This window comes from Pempheris klunzingeri, chromosome 21 (genome assembly GCF_042242105.1).
Source record: "Pempheris klunzingeri isolate RE-2024b chromosome 21, fPemKlu1.hap1, whole genome shotgun sequence".
Classification (NCBI taxonomy): domain Eukaryota; kingdom Metazoa; phylum Chordata; class Actinopteri; order Acropomatiformes; family Pempheridae; genus Pempheris; species Pempheris klunzingeri.
In genome coordinates, this window is record NC_092032.1 from 15,314,920 (window position 1) to 15,339,357 (window position 24,438).

The 24,438-nt window shown below is 41.7% G+C and overlaps 2 protein-coding genes across 2 annotated transcripts in view; one reads left to right on the top strand and one right to left on the bottom strand.

Moving 5' to 3' along the window:
- LOC139220726 (uncharacterized) overlaps positions 1-24,438 on the top strand; it is a 275,609-nt gene that overhangs the window by 190,961 nt on the left and 60,210 nt on the right. The gene's annotated exons all lie outside the window — the stretch shown is intronic.
- The window catches only part of asap1b (ArfGAP with SH3 domain, ankyrin repeat and PH domain 1b), a 54,322-nt gene that overhangs the window by 13,053 nt on the left and 16,831 nt on the right, over positions 1-24,438 (bottom strand). The window contains exons 2-14 of the mRNA XM_070852540.1: positions 20,651-20,723; positions 18,447-18,592; positions 16,368-16,442; positions 15,850-15,899; positions 15,485-15,614; positions 11,525-11,610; positions 9,264-9,339; positions 8,101-8,187; positions 6,980-7,080; positions 6,779-6,848; positions 4,516-4,603; positions 4,167-4,215; positions 1,521-1,687 (exon numbers count right to left, since the gene is read on the bottom strand). Coding sequence (XP_070708641.1) covers positions 1,521-1,687; positions 4,167-4,215; positions 4,516-4,603; positions 6,779-6,848; positions 6,980-7,080; positions 8,101-8,187; positions 9,264-9,339; positions 11,525-11,610; positions 15,485-15,614; positions 15,850-15,899; positions 16,368-16,442; positions 18,447-18,592; positions 20,651-20,723 — 1,198 coding nt within the window. The remainder of the gene's footprint in view (positions 1-1,520; positions 1,688-4,166; positions 4,216-4,515; positions 4,604-6,778; positions 6,849-6,979; positions 7,081-8,100; positions 8,188-9,263; positions 9,340-11,524; positions 11,611-15,484; positions 15,615-15,849; positions 15,900-16,367; positions 16,443-18,446; positions 18,593-20,650; positions 20,724-24,438) is intronic.

Sequence of the window (24,438 nt, forward strand, 5' to 3'; positions counted from 1 at the left end):
TTATAAAACATTCAGCTAATGATACAGGGGAATTTTTACAATAACCTTGCTTTTAACTTGAGTGGATGTTGAAAGCAAAGCTTATTCATTGATTCCATTTATTGATTTTATCTATAAATCATTGCAGACCACCAGAGGACTGTCGTAGGCACCAACAGAGACCACAGTCACATCATGCTGCAGGAGGGAGATTGGAAATGGGAGCCCATTGCGTAACCTAATGCCGAGCAAACGGCACAAGTGCGCTGAGACGTAGCAAAGCTGTATGACGACTTCATGCAGCGCCCTCTAAACCGCCAAGATTGACCAGCATCGCCGCCTGATGTTCAGACGCAATCTGGGAGATTGAAACAAGCTTTAAAACGTACAGTGTTGGCTGTGAGCTTGCTGATGCTGTTCTTTCTGGATCTGACAAGTGAACACCAGGCAGACGCCTGGAAACATCAGAGGCGGCCCCAAAAACCAATGAGTCACACACACAAACACAGGCAGAAGGCAGGCACGTGCACACACACACATACACACAATGTCACAACATAGCGAACAGATGCAAGCTGGTGATCAGGCACAGAGTTCATGTTAAGCATCATGAGTGACTGCACGCTGACCTCTATAACTGCTTAATGCTAAAGCTGCAAAGCTTTGTCTTACAGAGGGAGGTCCTGGGAGAATATCTAATGAGATGGGAGCTGTCCTCGTCTACTCAGACCAGAGGGAACACAGGTTTCAAAGTCATTCCAATGACCTATCAACCGTGAAGATAATTTTATGCGCTGAGGAGAGGGAACCCTGTCAGAGCCATCTCTAAAATCTACTGTGATTTGATAAAGAAAAACGACAAGAATCAACCAGGAAACACAGCGTAAACCCACATGTGGAACATGTGTTACTACCGAAACCATGTACACCAGCGGACGCAGCAACAAGACGACAGACATGACAAATTACCTCTCCTCTCTACAGAATACAGGGGTCGTCAGAGCGTGTGTGACTTATGTAACTACGTGATGTAATGATGTTGTTTCTCAAAGCAAAGAAATGTTTTTTTCCCCCTCAGAGCATAAAGTCCTCCCGTCTGTCGGTTCGTCAGTCAGTGAGCCTCTGTGTGTGTGTGTGTGTGTGTGTGTGAGTGTCAGAGGGCCTGAACGTCTATGCCACTCTTAAGTGCTGAGTCTTTGCTTCCTAATGTGGGGGAGGATCAGGATCGGGTTGTGTCCTGTATGCTAACACACACACACACACACACACACACACACACGCACTTGTTTGTTGAGGGCTGCTGGGGGATTTGCAGTGTGGCTTGTTCAGTTACCATCTAAATGAAGGATGCTGAGTTCAGGCCAGCTGTGACATTGCAAAGAAATCAAGATTGGTGTGTGGCTTTAAATTAAACATTTGCCCACTGTGACATCGGAAAATGCTGAAGTGAAGGTGTCCCTCTTCTCCTGTAACAAGGTGAGGATTGACTAAGCACAAAACAGGAAGAGGATGTGTTCATATATCTAAACAGCAGTACACACCTGAAGCTCCGCAGTCGCAGCAGATTTCATTGCCCGGCATGCGCAGCACATCTTCTATAATGGCTTTAGTCAGGTCCTCTAAACCGTCCTCGCCTCCGCTGCTCTGCTCGCCACGAAATGCCATGTTCAACGCCTCCTCCTTACTGTTGGTCAGCACTGAGATCCAACTGCACATGGGAGCACATCATTACTGGTGTTATAAATAATAAGACATTTATAGTGCATTATAGTGCAGTGCAAGTAATATTTTACAAAGAGATTAAAAACAATGCGAGAGCACCACAAATGAGCTAAGATAAGAAATCTAGCTGCATCTACCCTTATCTGATGATTGTTTTCTCGATTAGGTTAATAGTGTAATTTGTAAAATGTCAGAAAACTGTGCCGATCACAGTTTCTAAAAGCTCTAAGTGATGTCTTCAAATAGCTTTTTTGTCTGACCAACAGTCCAAACCCAGAAGATATTCAAATTATATTGATATAAAACATAGAAAATCCTCATAAATGAGAAACTGAAAAATTTTTCTTGAAAAATGATGCAAACAATAAATTGAACACATTAATATCATTATCATACGCAAAACCTATTATCACATATTATATCATTATTGGCTAGAAAGGACAAAAGTCTACTGACTGGACCAAAGAGAGATTAAATTTTCATTATACATATACAGTATGATGCATTAATAGACTTATACTAAAGATGTATTTATCTATAACTACTGACATGATAACAGCAGCATAACTTCAGCTCTTCTTATTTCTATTCTCAGGGAAATGTCCTCATTGTGGATTCATTTCCTCTACAGCAGATTTATTTACTTTGAAGAGGTAAAACACACACAGATAGACACACGCATGCACACATACACACCCACTGTGGTCATTAAGAATCTCACAGAGAGGAACCACTGTAGCTGCCTTTCAAACATGGCCTCATGTAGTTCACTACACGGCACAATCTGCTCCTGCACGCTACCCATGGCACTGGCCCTCACACACACACACACACACACACACACACACACACACGCACACACACACACACACACACACACAGACACACACAGACACACACACACACAGACACACACAGACACACACACAGACACCCCCGCCCCCCAACACACTACGCTTTCTGAGCCTGATGTCAGCACTTCCTCTGTCATTGTCACTCAACCCGGTCTGCAGAAGCAGAGGGCAGACAGGCAGTGGGCACATAAATTGACGTGTTAGATTGTCTATTTATCTGTATGTGTGAAAAAACAAGATATCATATTCCACAGATGTGTAGGTGTACACATGCTGAGCCACAGCGTTTTTGTGTTTACTTCTATCATGTATTATAATATGCTCTTAGTCTAATTGAGGAGGAGGGTGAGCAGGAGCCCGATGGAATACTAAATATTTTATGGAAAATCCCATGAAGACTCATGAAGCTGTTGCTGCTGCTGCAGTTGGAGGTGCGTGACAGGAGCGGCAGTGAGGAGCAGCAAGCTGGATCCCAAAGGAGAGCATGTACATGGAGACACAGGGTGTTCACGCAGCACTGAACCAAGTGGCGAAACCATGGCAAGCCATCATAGTCCAGAACAGAAGTGCCACAAATGTGTTTTATTCTGGACAGATTCTGCTCCCTGCATCTGATATTCTTTCACCAATGGGAAAATCTGTAACAAATACTCATACTAGTAATAATAGCACAAGCATTGCACTCCTATAATGCTGTCAGGCTCACCATGGACAGTTTGAAAAAGGCATTAAAATTGATGCTGCAGAGCCAGAAATATCGTCTTTTTGTACTGTGCCACAGAGATCTAGTAAACTCACTTTTTTCTAGCTCCAAACCTTTAGATTTTTGTGATTTTTAACCTTGTAGTCATCAGGCAAAACATTACTTGAAGGAAACTGCACGAGCGACTGACAGCTTTCCAAATAAACATACATAAGTAATTTCAAACGACCAAGTCTAGCCAAGTAAACACAGAATTTGGCTCCCTGGATTAGCTATTTTGCTAACTGCACTGGGGACAACAAGCCAGCTAACACAAGCAAGCTGTTTGGTGATCCAGCTACCTATTAAGTACATAATCACACATGTAGTACTCACTGTTTCATTACTTTGAAGTAAAACCAAATCAAATGTATATGCATGTGTGGTAAGAGTGAAAAAAACACAACAACTGAAAGGCTATAAGAAACCTAAACGTGGTGTGTGATGTTTTCATGAAACATTTGTTGAACTGCTGTTTTCCTTGTAGTGTGTGTGTGTGTGCTCGTGTGTGTGTGTCTGCCTACCGACATGAACGTGTGTAACTGCGTGGGAGACAACAAGTATGAGGTTACAGCGATCTGAATTACTGCAGACCACAAATCCCACTGCTATCCTCAATGCAACCCACTCTCAACAGTATCTCTGCCTTTCACAGAGCAAAACACTTCCAATGACACGAAACCAGTCTGCCACTAATAAAAATCACCCACAAATATCTAACTCTGGGTTTAGGTAAAGGTGGTCAAACATGAGACAGGTAAACTCATAAACCCTAAGAAATGATGATAAATGCTCTTTTTAGTGTGGAGTAAAACCAAGCAGAACAGGATCATGCATTTTTTTGAGCCATGTTACTCTGAATTACTCACATGACAAACTCTTGTTCATCCTCAGCTTGGAAATGATATGTCCGGTTATCTGTGGAATACAGAAAGAGAGAGGTTAAATAAGCAAATCTCTTGTCTTGTATAACACAACGAGCATCAGACAGTGTTCCTGTGTAACTATTCCAATATATCACCTGTCTGCACGATACCTGTTGGACACGCAGTCTAAAAATAGCCTGTAATATAAATACCGTGTGCTGTGCTTCCACAGCTTTGTTTTCCTTGATGTTTATAAGAGGCAGGAATTCCCGAACTGTCTCGAACTAATGTGTTCATAACTGAGCTATTCGGGCATGCAGTGTAATGTGCGTCAGGCGCGTGTGAAACTTACGAGAAATGAGATCAAAGCACTTCCTGTCCTCAGAACTCGGTTTGACCTGGCAGGTGAGCAGGTTGAGTTTGACCGGCTGCCTATTGGACTGTAAGCACAAACAGATTGAGGATCACATGGATCAGGCAGGAAATATACAACCAAAATTTCAATGCTCACGTAAAAAAAAAGCTAAAAAAATGCTGTCACACAGATACTGAATGAACTGGAGGCTCCTCTTGCCCCCATTAAGAAACTGGACTGTGCTGGCTGGGCTGAGTGCTGTAATAATGGACCCAGTTGGCACACGTACACTGAGCATTGTCTCCTGCCAGTGCCCGGGCAGAGGAGGGGCCGGGGCACGTGCTAATGAAATGCTAACAGGCTGCGATGAGCCTTGGAGCTCGGCTGGCCCGCTGGCAATCGGCCATGTCAACTAGAGTCACCTAGAGTTCAGCTGCCACACACTGAAGAAAGACGAAGTTGGAGTGGCCGTAAACTGCCTCCAGACAGATAGAAATGATTGTAAGATCTCATAACTACCACTCAGTGGACCAGAGGAGACAGACAGGTTAAAGATTTATTCCCTTCATTGCTCAACACAACAAACAGAATCCTTGCACATCACATCTGAAACCAGCACTTTCCCAGAGCTTCTTGTAGCTGACACAAATCATGTTTGAGGTAGAGAAATGTTCGATTCAGGCTCACGCCCTCACATCAATATAGAAAAACAGCTAATGTGACCAATAAAATTGTCTCATAGTTACATCAGTCATTATGCACAGCCATATCCTCCCTGCCATGGTACATCCAGCTGGAACAAATGTGTCTTTCAGTAAAAAAAAAAAGCCTCCCGAGTGCCAACTTCACCGGGCTTCCTCAACTGTGAAAGTTACTTAACATTTACATGAATATATGAGAGACCGTTGGCTTTCAGTCACAATCTGTGATCAAATGGGTAACACTCAAATGATTTAATACACAGACTATTACTAGAGAACGAGAGCCACGTTGCTAGTGAGGCTATGAACTCAATACAAGGCTGTTTTAGAATTGTATGTACTAAAAGATGTAAAAAAAGGTCTATATTTTGATTTGTGATCATTTGAGAAACACGGAAAACGCAGAATCCCTCAATTGTGTGTGCAAGTACCTTCTAATCTAAGAGGTTAGAAAAACAAACGTAGTCTTTAAATTTACTGTAGATTATAATTAAAAAATACATTTAGAGATTGATTTATAGGACAAATAATGAAGAAAAGACTCTGCGCTGAATGAGGTGAGCAACCAGAACAATTTATTTATCGAATTGGCAACAGTTTGTTCTGGCAAGGATCTCCCTTGTGTCTACAACCCCATCGTAAACATGTCATATCTGGAAGGATCATGTGAGCAAAGACCGGTCACTACTGCTGAGGGATATGGTGAAAAGAAAAGATAAAACTGTCTTATTGTCTTATTTACTGAAAATAAACAGGCTACACTTCTCTACATTTTTATCATATCATTAAAATGATAAACTATACAACTATACAAGTTTAAGAGTTTAACATGCTGTTTTGCAGACATGAGGTACATCCTTTTCAGGTCAAAAAACGTAATGCTCTGACATTTTTCAGGAGCTTAACTTCACAGTATTTAAGATCATTATTTATATTCACATATTTAAGATAATTTGATCATTTGAAAGTACAGTGACAGTCAGGTTAATGCAGCCAAAACGCACAGGATTTGATTTATTCATTCCGAAAACCAAACTAAATGTTTCCTGTTTTTCCATTTTGATTTACTGGTTGTTTGTGTCTGATGACAACTGTCAAGCAGCTGTCGTTGTTTGAGGCTCAGCCGGATGTCATAGCACAATAAGTGTTACAGAATCAATTTTAGATTTTTGAATTCAGTCCTTGGACACCTCCAGTCCACACAGGAAAGAAAGCATCACACTGCTCGGCGACTACTGCAGCTGCACACAAGAGTCAGCGCTACAGACGTGCCAGCATATACAGTACGCCGCTCACACTCGCTCTGAGATGAGTCACCGAGGCGCAGCAGGCAGAGGGGGGAGGGGCGAGAGGGGGGAGAGGGGGGAGGAGGGGACCAGGTTGCCATGACAACCCATCTATGTCAATTCCACTCTGCCAGCCTCCAGATTGAGAAAACCCAACCACAACCTCCCCGCATGATGTTCTCCCTTTGATCCGCACAGTCAGTCACAGGGGTCAGGGAGTGTGTGTGTGTGTGTGTGTGTGTGTGTGTGTGTACACATTTGTCCTGTACTGACCGTGGCATGAGAGATGGTGAGCATGCCCCCCTTCACCGAGCACTGCCTCCTCTGCCACACCTTCCTCAGCCTGTGAAATGGGGGGGGGCACATTAGGGAAGGAGTTGTCATGTCTTTCTTCTCTGTGTGCACTTTAAATTTTAATGCAACATGAACGGTGCTCTGCAGCATTTTTAAATAATGACTGTGTTAGCGGCTTACCCATCACTCTTCTTCAGCAGGTAGCCTTTCTTCTCACTGCCAAACTCCTTGTTTCCCTGGAGCTGGTGCATGCTGTAGCCGCCCTGCTTACTCTGTGAGTCCTGTGCCATCCCACACAATACATGCACACACACACAAACACAAAATACCAACGTTTAGCTCACAAGGTACACGGAAAAGGTGCTGAAAGACATGCAACACAGACACGAACACACTAAAAACAGATCCCCCAACATCGAAGTACAGGGTCTCTTCTCAAAACCAAAGTGAGAGTGCGAACTGAAAATTTAAATCTACAAGACATGCTCTGCAACACCTTCAAAGGGCCAAACCACCTTACTGTCAAGCAGAACAGACAGATGCCAGCATGCTCAACATGCACCAGCACTTACTCTTCTAGACTTGATTCCAGACAAGCAGAAGGCACAGGGGGGAGATAGAGGGGAGAGGTGTGAAAGATCCAGCTCAGGTGCAGGCGCTGGGTGTGAAAGAGTGCGACGCCTGCCTGTGTGCTGCTCAAAAACCACAATCTCATGTGTTTACTTTCTAAACGTAGTGCTTACAAAGGGTGCTATTATCAAGAGAAGCTACAGAAAGTGTAAATTAAATGTGAAAGACCATATAGATCATGCAGATCAGTAGACTGTGAGTGTGAATGTGTGAAACGAGTAGATGGTAGAACCGCACTACGGCTACAGCTATCTTTATAGGTAAAGCCACGGTTGGTAGTGTTTTAAGAGTGTGTGTCTGTGTGTGTGATGTGGTGTTAAGTCAGGCAGTGAGTGGCTCTCCACTGAGCAGCCAGTGAGGCACAACACTGGTCACCAGCAAAGCCTACCACACACTGGCTACCAGCATGGTACAGCACTGGGCACTCGCTCTGTGCTGCAGGAGACAAACTCCAAACTTGGTAGTGGCCAGAGTGAGAGGAGGTGTGCGGAGTGTCAAGTCATCACTTTCTAACAACAAATCTGTGTGGCACCTGGAAACGTGGCCAGTGTACGTGAATCAGGTCTGCGACTGCTATGTTTAGCCCCGTATGGCTGAGTTTGAGCCTTGTAAGAATTTCACCTGCTACAAGTTTAAATTTGGCCTGCTGTGTCCGGGTGTGACCTGCCTACCTCCTTCTGGTCCAGCTGGAGGGAGGACTTGATCAGATCCCGCAGGGCAGTCAGCTGCTTCTTCTCCTCATCCTGAGTTTGTTTGATCTGGGGAGAAGAAATACATGGTTGAGGAAAAGAAGCATCCACGTTTTTATTATTGCACTAATGACTGACCAAAAACAGCCGCTCTCTTCCAAAATAAATTGGCAAAATTCCCTTTAATTTCCAATGAAATAGAAACTACACTTTTTCAATGCTTATTGTTCCTCTGGGATATTTACTTTGCAATTTAAATGTTAAATGTAGTCATTTCTCAGGCTTGTGTCCAAACAGAGTTGTGTGACCTTCCCAGGCTTTAACAAACAGTGAGAATAGATATCCAAAAAAATCTTTAAAGGTGCCAAATCAGAAAAGCAAAGTGCAGAAGTCAGACAAAAGATCCACACTGTACTGATAGCTCCCAAGTGTCAGGTTTTGTCATGTCAACGCCTGACAAAGATCTGTTGGATCAAAAAACGCCCGGTTAAACAAAATGGGGAGCAATCCGTACAATCTGAAGGTCTTTTGGTCTTTTGCCTTACTTCTACACTTGCAGACGTTGCCATCTTTGGATTTCTGAGGTTTATTAGTTTCCAGGAGATTCTGAATCATGACAGTTGCTGCAGATGTGCAACCCTCTCTCATATAAAAGCTGCAGCAGCATTATATTCTGATAAAACTGCTGCTTCAGGAGAAAGCACAGCAGTGCTGTAAACAACAAATGGTGGGGAGCAATCAGCGTAGGCTCATCTTTTAAAAAGTGTGCCTGTGATGGACCGCTAGCTTTGCTGTATGGAGCACAACAGAAATCTCATTGTGGCACTTTTCTTTTCTGGCTCATGCAACTTCATACTTGACCTTGAAAATGTTATTTTGACCAAAATAAAAATCAACTCAAGGTCCACTACCTAGCTTTTTCCAGAGCTTTTTTCCAAACTTTCTCTGCTGAATAAGAGGTGCATGAGATTTGGGGAAAAGTTAGTGAGTGGACCTTGAGGTAAGATTTTATTATTATTAATTCAATTCAGAAAGAAAAAACACAATCTCAGAAGTACAAAAGATCAACTTTGACTTTCTCTGAAAAATTGAAGCCAAAACAAAAGCCCAAGAGGTGATGAGAAGGTAGAGATGTGGGTATTTACATTGTAGAGATCAGCTGCCAGCTTCTCGATGTACTGCTTCAGCTTATCCGCTGTCTTCAAGCCATCTTGGAAGAAACTGAGGAGGAAATGGACATGTGAGTCTGACTGACATTAGCAGGCACTGGAATAAATATGAGAGAGAAGCATGTCATTTATGGGAATTACTGCTTTGCAAATGTCAGGTGCTACACTGTGCTGCTCTTGGCCACTATGAAGGTCAGAGAGAGAGGAGATTGGTGCAGTTTATGTTTAATGTATATCTCAGCTCGTTCTGGCGCCTTTGGCACAGAAACCACAGCTGGCCGTGTCCACAGCAGATCTGCAGAGCTGCCTGGCACATCCTGAAATCTATTACAGATCTGTCTGCACTACACACCTCGATGCAGCTGCAAATCACCACTGATGACCCCCCCCCTCCGTCTCTCTCTCTCTCTACCCCTTGCACACCACTCTCTTCTCCTTGGAACATGTCTCTGCATTCCTCTGCTCGTTACTTTCTCTGTCACATCCCTTCTCCACTTGTTTTCCTTCAATCTCTGCATCGAGGATCCCACATCTCTCCTCCCACTCCTTCCAGCTCTACATGTCAAGGACTGACAGCCTTGCAGAGTGTATAGTTTAGGTGTTTTGCACGTTTTGTTGTACTGTATAGTTACTGTATAGTTATAAATGTATTTACAACCATTATTATTTAATGGGAAATTCCCATTATTTGACAACCATTATTTCTAATGGTCACGATATTGTTTTGTTGTAGATGTAGGAAATGTGGACTCCAGCAAGAATGATGTTCATTGGGGAAAGGAGTGGGAGACTCTGACAGCTTTGCAAAAAATGTCAACTTAACAGAAATCTCCTTGAATAAGCCCAGAGAGTGAACTGAAAAGCCCTGCAGCTGTTGTAGCAAAGCAACATCCTGGTCAACACCTGCCAGCACGCATCCATATTGATGCATATATATCAATTTGATTGTGCCAGTGAGGAAGCTGTGACTCGCTGAAGTAGTGAATCTCTAAGTTTCTCAATCGTGAGGATAAAATGAACAACACGTTGTGCTGAGTTTATTGACCGCCACTGTACGATGTCTGCTTTGTAGTCTCCATACAATGAATAACACAAGTAAGGATAAAGGTGCACACTTTTGGATTATGTGTTACAGTCGCAAAAATTGTCAGATGCAGCAGCAACGAATGCAAGCATCAAAAATGTGTGGGCGGAGTGGGTATTAGATGCTGTTAGGCAATCCGACAAACACTCTGTTTGAAGCAAACTGAGGCCTACTATGATATGATAATCATTTAAATATCGGGATAACGGTGCACACTTCTTCACAGTCTCTCCTTTAAGGCATTCATGCTGTTACACTTATTTGTACATACAAAAAATGGATGGGAGAAAATGTTAGAAGATTTGTGGGGGGAGGAGGTTTCAGATGCTTTTAAATGATCAAACTTCAGCTGGAGCATATCAGTGCCTTAATCGCTCTACAATTGCGATGGAGTTTGCTAAAACAGCCACAGGAATTTCTAAGCGACAACATTCAGTGGTTACAGTTGGACTCAGCGTGAAATTTTGAGATGATTTCTGACAGATTGAAGATTTTTTGGGGAAACTGTAGACATCTTGCCCTGATCAATGTCCAAGTGACTCTGGGTGAGTGAAATGCTGTCATGACAAATGCAAAAACAGGAGAAAGTTCCCTTTAATTACTGTCCTTAATATGTTGAATGAAGTGGTTCAGATGGTAAAAACGTTTTCTCTCTGGCTGAATGCAGTCACACGCTTCCCTCCTTCTCTCCATTGATTGCTTTCATGCTTCTAGTGCATCACCACTGCAGCTTCTCAATCCATCACAGCCCAGGTTGAACAGATTAACGGGGGAAGTATATTGTTTTGTCCCAGTGTTATGACAGGACCTAGCAACGCTGAGAGAAAATTTGTCATTCTGTCACAGGCCGTTGTGAGCTGCGGTTCTGGCACGGAGAGCGCCCACTTATTTACCCACCAAACCCCACAGCTGTCAGAACATATCTGTATGATGACCTGTGCATATTTATGAGAGCTATATATACACAGCTGTGCACCCTCAAGATCTGTGAATCATACGGGAGATAGAAAATTGACATCATGAGTTGAAAAGAGGGCAATAGACATAACCTTGTTCTTTGGTATGTTTTGAAATACATTTCTCAGTGGGTGTGATGCACACAACAGGTAGAGCTTCACACATTCGGGTTCATGGGGATTAAGGTGGTACTTACTTGCACTGTGCGTGGTAATACTTAATCAGGTTCTGGAGGAGGTCCACCCCTTTCTTGGTCTTGATCTCATTTACTTTGATCAGGTACTGCAAAGCAAAGAGAGGTGCAAAGTTCAGCCAGGAGTTGAAATTCAGGGTGCATTTAAAGGATTTTTCGGTTTAATAAGGTATAATGTGGCAGAGCCGTTACACAGAGAATAAAGACTTCTGCTTTGCCATAGACACTGGGAGTATGAACACTTTGCATTATGATAATCGCATCTGAGTGTGCATACGCTTTATGAGGGCTTTGATGTACGAGCCAAGACTGCCTCGACACTGTGGGAGTGGAGAGCAGACTGGTAAACACACTTCTAGCACAAAAAGTATACCATCCCTCTGCCTTGATCTAAATTCTGTTTCAAAAGGATGATGAGAAATATTTTGCATTTACATGCAAAAAAAGAGAGAATAGCCTTCAGAGGAAGTGCTTTGTGGACTGTATGCTCAGTCTGGGTGTCTGAGGAATCAAAACAAACGAGAAATCTTCAGACAGCTCTCTCACCAAACAAACGAATAAAAGATAATCTGAGCTAATCCCACAGCATGCCAATCCACAGAGATTTAAAAAGAGTCACAGCTAAAGACCACTTTCAGCTCCACAGTAAAATTTAATCTATTACACAAAAGCTTTCTGGGCTTCTGACACCAACATACAGTTTCAATTTGCTCCTCACATCACGTGTGTGGATGCATGTATGCTAGTGTACGCATGAGTGCACATGTATGTGCATATACAGTATGTGTGTATGCATGCATGTCCTCTCCCTTTGTCTGCCTGACAGTGCCGGTTGGATGGGAGATTATCCACATTTTGTCTGAGCCCTGTGTGGGTTCAGTGTTTAGGAGAGCGCCGCCGCATGTGCGTGCTTGGGCTCTTTTGTGTGAATGAGCAGCATCGCCTGCATTGCTGCCGTGTCTGAGCAGAACATAATGCAGCCTGCTGAGCCCTGCCTTTCTACACTCCTTCAATGACAGCGTAGGATGAAAAGGGTGAGAGAGTGAGAGCATCCTGTAATCTGGTGATTGAGTAACATGGAGAGAGAGAGCGAGGGAGCGTGAGAGTGTGAGAGCGCGCACACACACAGAAATGAGGTTAAGTGGGACGAACAGATTGTACCACTGACTGCAGCAACTGCCCCACAAACAACAGCACCAGCAGCAAAGCTGGTATTTCCAGCCATGATGACTGTTGACTTAGGACTTACTTTGATGTTTGTCATTATTCTGTCTCCTCTTTTTATTGGTAGAGCACCTTAGAGACTAGCATCATAAAAATATAGATGATTTACATAAATCTATCAATTACATAACAATAAACTACCTCAGATTGAACAAATGTTTGACATAAAAAATATATTAAAAGGATAAAATGATATCAAATGTGAAATAGTTAAAGTACCAATGCTGTTTATCTAGTAAGGCAGCAATTGACTATTCTTTCAGTTAACAATTTGTCTGCCAATTGTTGCCTTGATTAATTTCTTAAGAGCTTTTTGTATGCCCAAAGGTCCAGAACCCAAGAGAAAAGCATTTAAGTGTCATAAAAAAGCAGCAAATATATGACAAGCATATGAAAAACTCGGTTGATTAAAATAGTTGCAAATAACTTTTCTGACTTATCAATTAATTGACTTAAGTAATTGCAGCAGCTCTTACAGCTTAGTAAAGTTTAGTATTTTGTTTGGAAAATCAATTGAGTAGCTGATTATGGATAAAATAACCAGACAGGAATATTTGTTTTTGGCTAACCCAGCTTCTAAAATACCCAACAAACCAAAATACTTTGTCACATAGATGCAGAACTCTTATAATAAGTTGCCATAAAGCAGTACTGGTTATCAATGGCTACAGTGACCAGTTCAACCAAAGATGTCAAAGGGATAGCTAGAATGGGTCACAGCATGAGAAAACCTCTGATGGTTATTTATCCTATCTCAGTGCATCATCATATGTCACGATACTAATGTAAAAATGATTAAGATTTAAACTCTAGTGACCTAACAAACCCTCGTCTGGAGTGATTTCACAGCTCAGAGGATCAATGGCGGCGACCATATATAAATATATGAGCCGCTGGAGAGATATCTGGCTTTCAAAACTCATTATTTTTGTCCTGTACAGTGAACTTCACTTGGCCTGAAAGTATCGCATCATGTATGTACAGAAACATGTCAATTATGTTCTCATAATAGAGCCCTTCTGCTTTTTTAGTCAAACCACAGAGTCATCTAACTATCATTTACAGAGAGGCTGGTTCAGTAATAAGTGGCCAAAACCACAAAGGCCTTTTGTTTGAAGTTTTTACCCTGGAGCGGCCAACAGAGGGCTTGTGTAGTCCTATAGGGGCACAACAAATCAGCCTTATACTGTCAGTCAGAGCACGCACATGCAAAGCTCTGCAGATGATTAGAAATTTAAAATCCAATCAGGACTTGAGGCAGCCAATGAAAGAGGACGTCTGGACTAATGCAATGTTGGAGCTGCGGCTTGTTTTTCTGGCATCATACATTCACTGGAGGCGGGCTACAAAAAATTGACCAAGTGACTGAAGTTTTGCTGAAATAATGGTCACATAAAACGGTCACAAGTTCACGTTCAAACTTTAATGTTTCCATTTTATTGCTAAAAAAAGGAAATTGATTTGTTCACGTTTTATATGTGTATTTATATGTGAATAAATCTACTGAATTAAGTCTGAACACAGGCGGAAAATGTGAGCAAGGAATCACCTCAGAGCCCTCTGAGAAGAGGGCAGATCGGCGTGGAGGGCAAAAACAGGACTGCAGTGAGTTTAGTAGTGAATAATTCACACAACCAAGAGCGCTACAGCAGCCATTGGTCCATTATGTAATTTGAGTAAAAAATCCTAACAGGATAAAACAGTGAACACGGCGTAGGCGTCACCACCCACCACTAGAGAGGTTTTTGCCAAAGCAGAGTGAGCTCTAACAGTTTGTTCTGATTCTCCTGGGCACATAAAGAGCTCACATTTGTTTTACACTTCATTCTAGCTGTCAGATTTCTTTACGTGCAGCCTTTGAGCATTAATGCCAAAATAAAATTGGCAAAATGAGTGTCACAACATGCTTACAGGCAAACAAGTCCACAGAAGTGTACAGAGAAGCATCTGAAAACACTTAAATGAAAGGCAAACACTTTATCTTATCCAATGATGTACAATCATTGCAACAACCAGTTTCAGTCTAAAGCTGAGGCAGACAGCCATACAGATATACCTTGTTCATGAATTAATCTAGTTATAACTGTGTCTTTTGGGGTGGCTGTAATCCGTACATGTGGAGCTGCAAGAGTGTTCAAGCTATTCTATAAATTATTCACATCATCAGAGAGAAAAAGTCAACTCCAGCTTAAAATCTGGTTTAAATGCAGCTGAGGACTTTGCATACTGAAAGATGTTAATAAGTGGGTGTTCAGACCAAAAATAGCACTGCGTCGGCGGGGGCGTGTTGCTACAGGTGCAAATAAGAACATGAAATACAACCCAGGCTTATCAGACACAAACCTGGAAAGTTATGGTGATGAAAATGAGTTGGTAATCACTGGCTAATATCACTATCTGATAACACCAAAAGTGCTACAATAATTACAGCAAAGAAATCTATAAGAAATGTGTACTTGTGTGTATGGTTTTGGTGTGTTGTTGTCTGTTTTTAGTCTCATTGAAATGAATGAGAAGGCAACATAAAAAAACATAAAACAACATAAATGTGAAGGCAATTTTTCCAATGAGACAGCAGCATACATGTTTCATACGAGGACAAGGACAGCACACAGTGCGGTATTGTGGGGATTCAACCTGTTGCATGTCTGTTACTAGACCTGGTTAACTGCTAGGCTTCTCTGATGTTTCACTACAGCCAACCAAAAGCATGTCCTGTAGCTTAATGTTACAACCTACCTCACACATCTGGAGCTGGAAGAGACGCCGTTCCTTCTCCATCTCCTCCGCGATTTCAGCCCCAGTGATCTCCGTGCGGATCATCCCATGTTGCTTGGCGTGCTCCCGCTTCTCCTTCTCGATCTTTGTACTGACACAAAGGAGAGGACGCTTACTGAATTATGCACTTCTCTTCGGGACCATGTCTGTCTAAGTTTTACAGTATGAGAAATATCTTGTACAACATTCCTGGAGGGTTCAAACAATATTGCTGCACATTACAAACAGTGTTTGATCCATTACTTAGAACTCTATAATAATGATAATGATGCAAATATGGGTATTGCAACAGCTTTACAGTCTTTAGTCTTTAATTATGCACTTACAACTTGGCCTCGTAGTCTTTCCATGCTTTGTCAAAGGGCTTCTTTATGTCCTGCAGAAACACAGGAGAACAACCATCAGCAAACTACAAAGAGGTCACCGTGGCAAGTATTTGCAGAGTTGGATGGCTACCAGAGTTCCAGCAAATGCCTCACTCCACTCACGATTTATGCCCTGCGAGCGACCACGCCCCTCCTCGTACCCCAAACATTAAAGGTTCATGACCCAGTTACTCGCCACTCGCCTCAAGCACAGCACAGAGGCAGTGTTTACTTCTGCAAGATTTACAGTGTGATCTTTTGAACGGAGAGAGGTCTCCCCCCGTCTCTCTGGTCTCTTCTCGTTTACACTCAACATGCACATGCACAGAAACAGAGAGATTAACAGGGAGAAGTGCTGACGATGCATCTATTTTCTCCGTCCCACGGCTAAGCTGTGCCATCGGGGAGCCCGGAAGAGTCAAGAGAGCAAGGGGAAAAAAAAACGACAGGAAGAGAAACTGCTTTACAGTAAATCTTACCCCCTTCACGCCTTTCAAATCGCCCTTCAGCAGCGAGTCCAGAGTGAAGATCACATTGTGGCTGAGGCTCTGGAGCTGTAACAGGACACAGAGAGGAGGAGGAGGAGGAAGACAGAGTTATATTGTAGCTGTTGTCATCAGAAAACATAGTTATCAGCTTGTTTTTATGGACGAAAGCTGATGATATTGACCATATTTTCTCATTTTCAACAAATTCAATGAAAAGAATAGATCATACTATTAAGTATTGTCTGTAACTGAGGCTTAATTATTGTCCAAACTATTAAAAACATCTGCTATGATTTGGTACTATATAAATAAAGATTGATTTACTGATCATTTACAGTCCTGCGGCTGTAAATGCTCACTACTGCATCAAATATGTACACAGCTGGAAATAGTCCCTAATAAATCCACTAGTCACACCTGTTTGAGGGACATTTGATGAAAGTTATAGTACCCAGCTTTTTTTTAGACAATTAAACCACTTTTTAAAGCAGCATTAACTTATTATTACTTATAACTATTATTTAACTTATTATTACAGAATAACATCAACATTCATTTGGAGCCTTATTTCTGGCCACCTGACAAAAGTAAGTCCAGTATTCACTCCTATTTTTTAGCTCAATTTTTGGTCTCTACCAACTCTTGAGGGAGTGGTTATTAAAAGACCGAACAATGAATAATATCTAGAATATAAAATAAAAAATATATAGAACAATGCAGATCTTATGTTTTAACTTACAGTGCAATGCATCAACGCATTCATGCCGCTGCTGACTGAAGACATCGGAAACATAATAGCAAAAGTGCTGCCAAAAACAGCACAAGTGCAAATTAGTCTATTGAAGAATTAGCAAAAGCTTGACATTGCCAACAGCACTGGTTGCCACAGTTACGCTCAGCAGCTCTAACCATAAGGATCAGCAAGGTCATTTACAACAGTCCTAAGCATCTAAATCTCTGTTGTTGTTAGCCAAGTCCACACAGACACACAGCAGCGCTCAAGGAAGTAAACAACGCTTAATGGGTGCTAATGTGCTTCTTAAGTGCCTGTCTTGCATATGGCCAACGTCAGAATCAATCTTCTACTGGCCGGCTGCCGGTATGCTCTAACAGCACATCGTGGAAATGGTCACTGTCTCTGTTGCTTTCAAAGTACACAACTCTCAAAAAAGAAATAAACGCTGAGAACGATGTAGCAAAGCTGGCAACAACCGGGCCAACTTTGTATATAAAATCCTTACATTTAAGCTGATAACACATGTCAGACATCTAGGACAAGCACTATTCATCAATTCTCATTTGTAGTGCTCAAACATATCAGCAGCCCTCAGGGAGCAGTCATTGAAGCTCATTCAATAAAGTTCTAAAAATGGAAAAGACGAGAGTTGAGGAAGAGGGAAAAGGGGAGATGAAGAGAGGATTGACTAGAGATAATTTCACTTTCTGGCAATATCCAGGTAGCGTCGACAGGTGGGTGATTTAAGACGATTTCCAAATGGAGACACAGACATTCACACACACAGAGTTGTTCCTGGTGCTGCCAAGTGTATTTATGGAGTCTAATCTCGCTGTCAGCCACACAGGAAGAGAGGGAGAGAGCCGGGACTGGCTCTTCTTCCAACAACAATCACTCACAGAGGATTCAAACAGGACACATTATTCAACAGAACCGTCAGGGGAAATCCACGGCAAGCAGATAAGGATGGAAAAAAAAAACCAATATCGCCTCAGTCAGCTTTACTGTCTGACTGTGATGACGGTTCTGACTGTGTAGGCGAATTTCATACAGTTTTGTACAAACGTAGAGATTGATGAACATGTCCTCTTCAGCTGGACCCTGCAGGCGCATACTTAAACTGACTGCATTCATGAATAACCTCTTCAACTTCTCCCCTGCATTCCTAATGTCAACCCTGATGTAATCCTAATCTCTACCTTGAACCTAAATCCTAAACCACTTAAAGAAGTGAAGACAGGAAAAGAGTCCACACAAATGCAGGGCACTCTGTAGGACAAGCGATTCATTTTAATGCCACTGTAAGTGTATGAGTGTTGACATGCTGAACTCACCAGATTCTTCAGTAGGGCAGACAGCTCCTTGGTAAGGGACGAGAACTTGACGAAGGCCGTTCCCAGGTCGGGGTTGTCCCGGCTGATGAAGTTGCTGCCAAATTTGTCCAGAGCCTGAGCATAGTTTTCTTCGTTCTGGACGTGGTCTGTGTTGTAAACAGGGAAGAAAGGCCAACCACTGGTCAGTTTATCTGAGAGGTAGTTATTCAGAGAGTTAAAATGATCAGCAGGAACATTTGGTAGTTGGCTGGACATTGAGCCTCAGTAGCATTTAGCTCTAACCAAAATGTGTCTGTATCCCTGAATACTGAGAACTATCAAGTACCAAAAGTTGCCTTTAAATGTCTGATTAGTAATGTTGTTAATTTTTTCTTTGATAAGGTACTGTCTGTTTCAGTCTGTCTGCCTCCTCACTTGTCATCACCAAAGGCAAAAAAATGCCAAAAAAATAATTAAAGGACTGACGATAAAGAAAATATTTCAGTGACACACAATTCTTCCTCAACATTAACAGAGGCACACACCTGGGAGAAACTGGTTTGTAAATCTTCTACAATCTCCTAGTGATGTTCACAATAACACAGCAAAAATAGCCAACAGATGTCACAATGGAAATTTCCTTCATCTGCGCCGCAACACAAGCAATAAAATAACAGACACATGTGACCTTAACTCGTGAACTTTGTTTGTTTTATATATTGGACAATATTGTAGTAAGTCATCTTTATATACAGCAAATGTCAGCATGACAAGATGTGTGGTTCTCCAGGTCTGTGAAACTCTGCAGGATCCGTCAGTCAAACAGCAGCATCCATCTGTCCTTGTCGTTAAGAGAGAGGTGGAGAGGGGCTGGACGGGGAGAGACGTTTAGACTGTTGCCAAATATGAGGAAGTCCTGAAATGGAGGTCAGGTGAGACGAGCACCCTGTAGAGCTTATTCCAGTAGTGGACATTTTGAACTTCTCTCATACAGGAAACTCAAAAACAGTCCATTTTTCTTTCTTTTCGTGGATTTTTTGGGGGGAATTTTTAGTTTTTAGCAAACGGGGGTGAGTTCACATTTTACAATTCAAAAACCTACACACAGTGTGTGTTTTCTGGGCCATGAGGCGCGATGTAGTTTGAAAGGATGTTAGCCCTAACAGGGATTTTTGCATCTACAAAACAAAAAATGTCAGTATATTAAGAATATTGCAGTGATTAATGGAAGAACTGTTAGACGATACGCTGCAGGAGACACCTCCCGTTCCTCAGCAAGGTAACCAACTTTGTCCGGCCAAGTGGAAAACTACTTGTGTCAAGTGCTGCATGAAATCAGATCACAATTGCTCAAGCATAATGGAAAAAGGCCAATTATTGACTAACTTCTTTATTAAAACAATGTGAATTTGTTTGGCTGCACTGTAAACAGATGCGCCAGCTTCTCTTCTGCTGTATGTCTAACAACAAGTAGTGTTTGATGCAGTATGGAACTACTTGCTGTACTGCTTATAACAAATGATGCGAAATCAACCAGGACTGAAATCTCAAGGATTAAAACTTTAACTGAATTGGATCTGGGCGATTCTGTGTGTGTGTGTTGGTGGGACCCATGACCTCTGTGTTTCTAAAATCCTGGCTACGACCATGAGTCTAACTATTCATTACATTTGCACAAACATCCCATTCTTATTTCTATTTTTAGGTCACATGCAGTATTGGTCTCACTACATCTAGCCAAAGTAACTAACTATTGTAACCAGTAGCTTATTTAACTTATTAGACACTCGACTTAAGAGTTGTTCCAGATGTTTTCAGATTTTTGGAGTTTTTCATCTACAGAGTTACAATGAGAGGTGTCTTTTCTGTGGAGAACAAACAAAGTTTTTTTGTGGGAGAAACATGTGAAACTGTCAATTTACAGGGAGGAGGCTGCTCTCAAAAGTATTCAGTGGAAAATTACCGAGGATCCATGTCACAGCAACGAGCAAAACAAACTCAGGTGTTGGTTTCTGGGACAGCCTGAATACACACACAAAACACCATCTGTCCCACAAAAGGCAACGTTCCAGACAGAGAAAGCAATCCTCATTTTTATTAAAGATATTTAAGAAATCCTGGGTGCTCCTCTGGGGATTTCTGTTTTGGAAAGGATTGTGAAGACGTACCCAACCATCAGCTAAAGCACATCCAGGCATTATAAATTTAGAAACAGGCGGTCTCACCTTGTCCTGAATTGTAGATGGCCTTCACTGATTTCTTCACCTTCTGCAGGGAGGTTCGGTCCTGGTCCAACGCCTGAGAGAAGAGGAGGACAAGACGCTTTTAAAACCCTTGAATTTGTTTCATCCTTTAAGAACATTTACATCAAAAGACGGCAAAGATTATTTGGATCTTCAGAGCCTTTGTTTTAATGCTACAGCAGACTCGAAGAATTTAGGGCATAAGAACAACAATATTTGCTCAGTAGTTTAAAGCATGCATACTCCATAAAGCTAATGTAGACAGAGTGCTCACAATACAGTGCTTGACCTGAATGTGGCATAAATCATTATTTCAACACTGCTGGCTGCAGGAGTAAAGCCTTCATGTTCCATAACAAGCGAAATAAATAGGCAGTATATCCAGTTTTATCACATTTAGGCTATTTATTACGACAATTATTCACATTTAAATGCTAGAAAAATAAACACTGCCACTGACCTATTGTTTGTGTGAGTTATCGGCCTCACTTCCTTACATTTTCAGAGATTAATGTTCAGAGTTCAGCATCAAAGGCGCAGAGGAGTTAAAATAATGACCAATAAAAATCGGCAAATATTTCACAGATGCTATAAATCATGGCATTAATGGTTATTCATTGACCCATAATGCATATCTATAGTTATAGAAATTCCTACAAAGCCAAGCGAGTGTGACCCTTGCTGATTTACCCATCCCGCCTCTGAAAAAAACAACTTCACACAAGAAAAATGAATCACCATAAACATAATCCACATACAAGAGAAACTCATCATGAGCCCTTATTGCTCAGCTCGCTCTCTGCCAGAGCAAATATCAACAACATCTGACGTTTCATCACATTCATCTCCCATGCTGCGATGTTGATTTGTGGCCTGATTTTAACTAAACACTAGTACATTTCATTCAAGGAACATCTTTAATTATCTTTTAAGACGATCTTTATAGCCTTTTAGATTTTATAGTTATTTCTTCATTGATCTGTCTGGTGGCATAACTTGTTGCCTTTCATTTTGACTCCAGTAGTGTTTTCTTCTCATTACCTTATCTGCACTGCATCTTCTTAAAATCTGCTTTCATTTTCTCACCTAAAGAATGTCATGATTATAAAAGGAGACAACAATATGAGAATTTGCCATACCGGATGCTCCTTTTGGGGGTTGATTGTACTATTATATGTGAATATTGTGAACCTGATTACATGTGTGGTGATAGTGTAAACCCCAAGGGTGTGATTTAAGTACCACATTTTTCACTGTTATCAGATATTGTGGTGAACTGCAATTTGTTTGATCTTCACTTGGTTAAGAGATGTCTTCTTGTAATATTTTAAAGACTTTCTGATGCTAAAGCTGCAGTTGGACTTTAATGAATGAACCAGTTTCCACAATAGTTCAGCTATAAACTAGATAAAAGCCGGCACACTGATCCTGGAGCGGTCGGTATTCAGGAACAACAACTGTCCCACATCCAATTAATACAGTGAACACTGATCAATGGGTTTATACATACACACCATGTTGGTAACAGTACATACCCTGGTTCAGTTTGACCACCATCACTGACTGTCCACCACATAACACGTGATGATCTAGTAGTTATTTACCAGTCGTTCTCTCCCTCATTGCTATGTGTAATCACAGTGAGATAAAACAAAAGGAAGATGTTTCTTTGTTGGCAGAATAGGGGAATTCATGCGCGAAGAATCAAATTGAAGCAATACAAAAGGACTGCATTTATTTTTTAGAGCAACAATTTAAAAATCACCTGTCATACTGAACACCATCTATGTGTGTGGCATCTACTTTAAGTTCATTTATTACCAGAAAAGCTGAGATAATTGGGAGACTCATTAAGCTCAGAAAACACAATGGACACAATCAACAGAAACCTTCACCTGAATTGCCTGTCTCTGCTAAATGATTTAAAACATGAGCCTGTCGTGGTGGTTTTCCCAATAATTTATTCTGATGGTGCAATAATTTCATATCCAGCCCATTTTAACCAGAGGGAATGGAACCATAACTCTGCCATGTTTCCTCATAATAGATAATAAACACCATCAAAAACACCATTAGTGTATGTCAAGGTCAGCCGAATAAGAGCAAAGGCACACACACACACAACAGTGGGCTAATTAAATTTCACAACATAATTAAGCCATCCATGGCCTCCCCTGGACAGTTTTACATGGTTCTTCCCCAATTATGGCAGCAGTAGTTTGCTGCCGCAGGGCCCTTTTCTGCCGGGGCCGAGGCCTTTGATCCCTCTGCACATGGTCTCCGCTGCCCAGAGCCTCCCCACGCCGCCTCATTATTTAGCCCTGGGTCTGTTTGCCTAAACAGTGTCCCAAACGGACTTGTGCCGATATGAAAGTTTAATAGTATCATTATCTTGGCCAATATTGTCTCTGTATATGATATTATCTTGATAATTACTATAATGAAAACCTTCAAACAGTATGAAAACATAGGCTACTTAGATGCTCAGTGTTGTCCTCAGAGCCCATTTCATCATTACTACAGTCAGTGTTGGTTGGCAGTCTTGAAACTCAAGTCAACACATTTTCCGCATGAAAGGAGTTGATCCAGTGTCACGACCTACTCTACAATTATGCTGGTGTTGAACGTATCAAACTACACCAAAAAATGATTTTAAGAAACTGAAGCTCACTTCAACAGAAATGTCCTCTGCTGAGCAACATAATGAACTAATCCACTCAACTGGTGGAGCTTTGGTGCTCCCCAACACTGCTGCATGTCTTTCCAGGCCAACAAGTCCAGCAAACAGCTAGCGTGGGCTGTGTATGTTAGCTGCTTAGCCTACCAGGCTGTGAAAGAGCACTGAACTAACACTGCAATTAGCTGAACAAGACAGCTCAGTCACTACGAGCAGCTACCGAGCAATATAGCTTACTAGCCCTATGTATGTATAAACCTTCCACCACAGCAAATGTGTATTTCCCCATGTAAAAAAGAGGATGCAGCTTCTGGGCCTTAAACCTGCATTTTTTCTGATTCACAATGTATGGATGTCAAGGAGAAAATTATCCTACCTCTCACTTCATTTATTGCACACTTTTCTAACAAGTTTATGGTCTCAATCATTAGTTTCACATCTTCTTCATCACAGCATGATGATCGTTTTGTAGATTTTTGTAATTATCCCATTAAAAATAAGATGATAAAGCAAAGTATCCTTTAGGATATCTTGACTATCTTGTGACTAACCAATCAGAGGTGGGCCATCCATGCCTTCATATACCTAACCAATCTGGGGGGGAAAAAAGGGAAAAAAGTCATGCGTCACTTCTGGCTCCAAAACCAAGATGGTGCTTCTGAAAATGCTCAACTTGAGGCTTCAAATGGTAGAATACAAACCGACATCTCAAGTTATGTCCACTTCTTATATACCGTCTACCCCTTCCCTGCATGCTGGAGTCCACAGTGCAAAAGTAAAAGAGTAAAGTAAAATAGTATAATAATGCATATTTATACACATGTATCAGTTAGTATCCTATCTGCAGTCCCAAAAGTGAAGCACACAGACTCCATCTAAATAAATGACATGTTACGTTATTCCGCAGAAGTCATGGATAACATCCACATAACAGCGGACACATTTACTAACAAGCTGTGTTTCCTCTCAAAGTGCCTCTTTGCAACACGCCAAACCCCACCCTCGTCACTCAGCATTTAAAATGCCTCCAAAGTAAATCCACGATTATTCAGAGGTTGTAGTGCTGATTAGGATGGAGAGCACGAAACAGAGG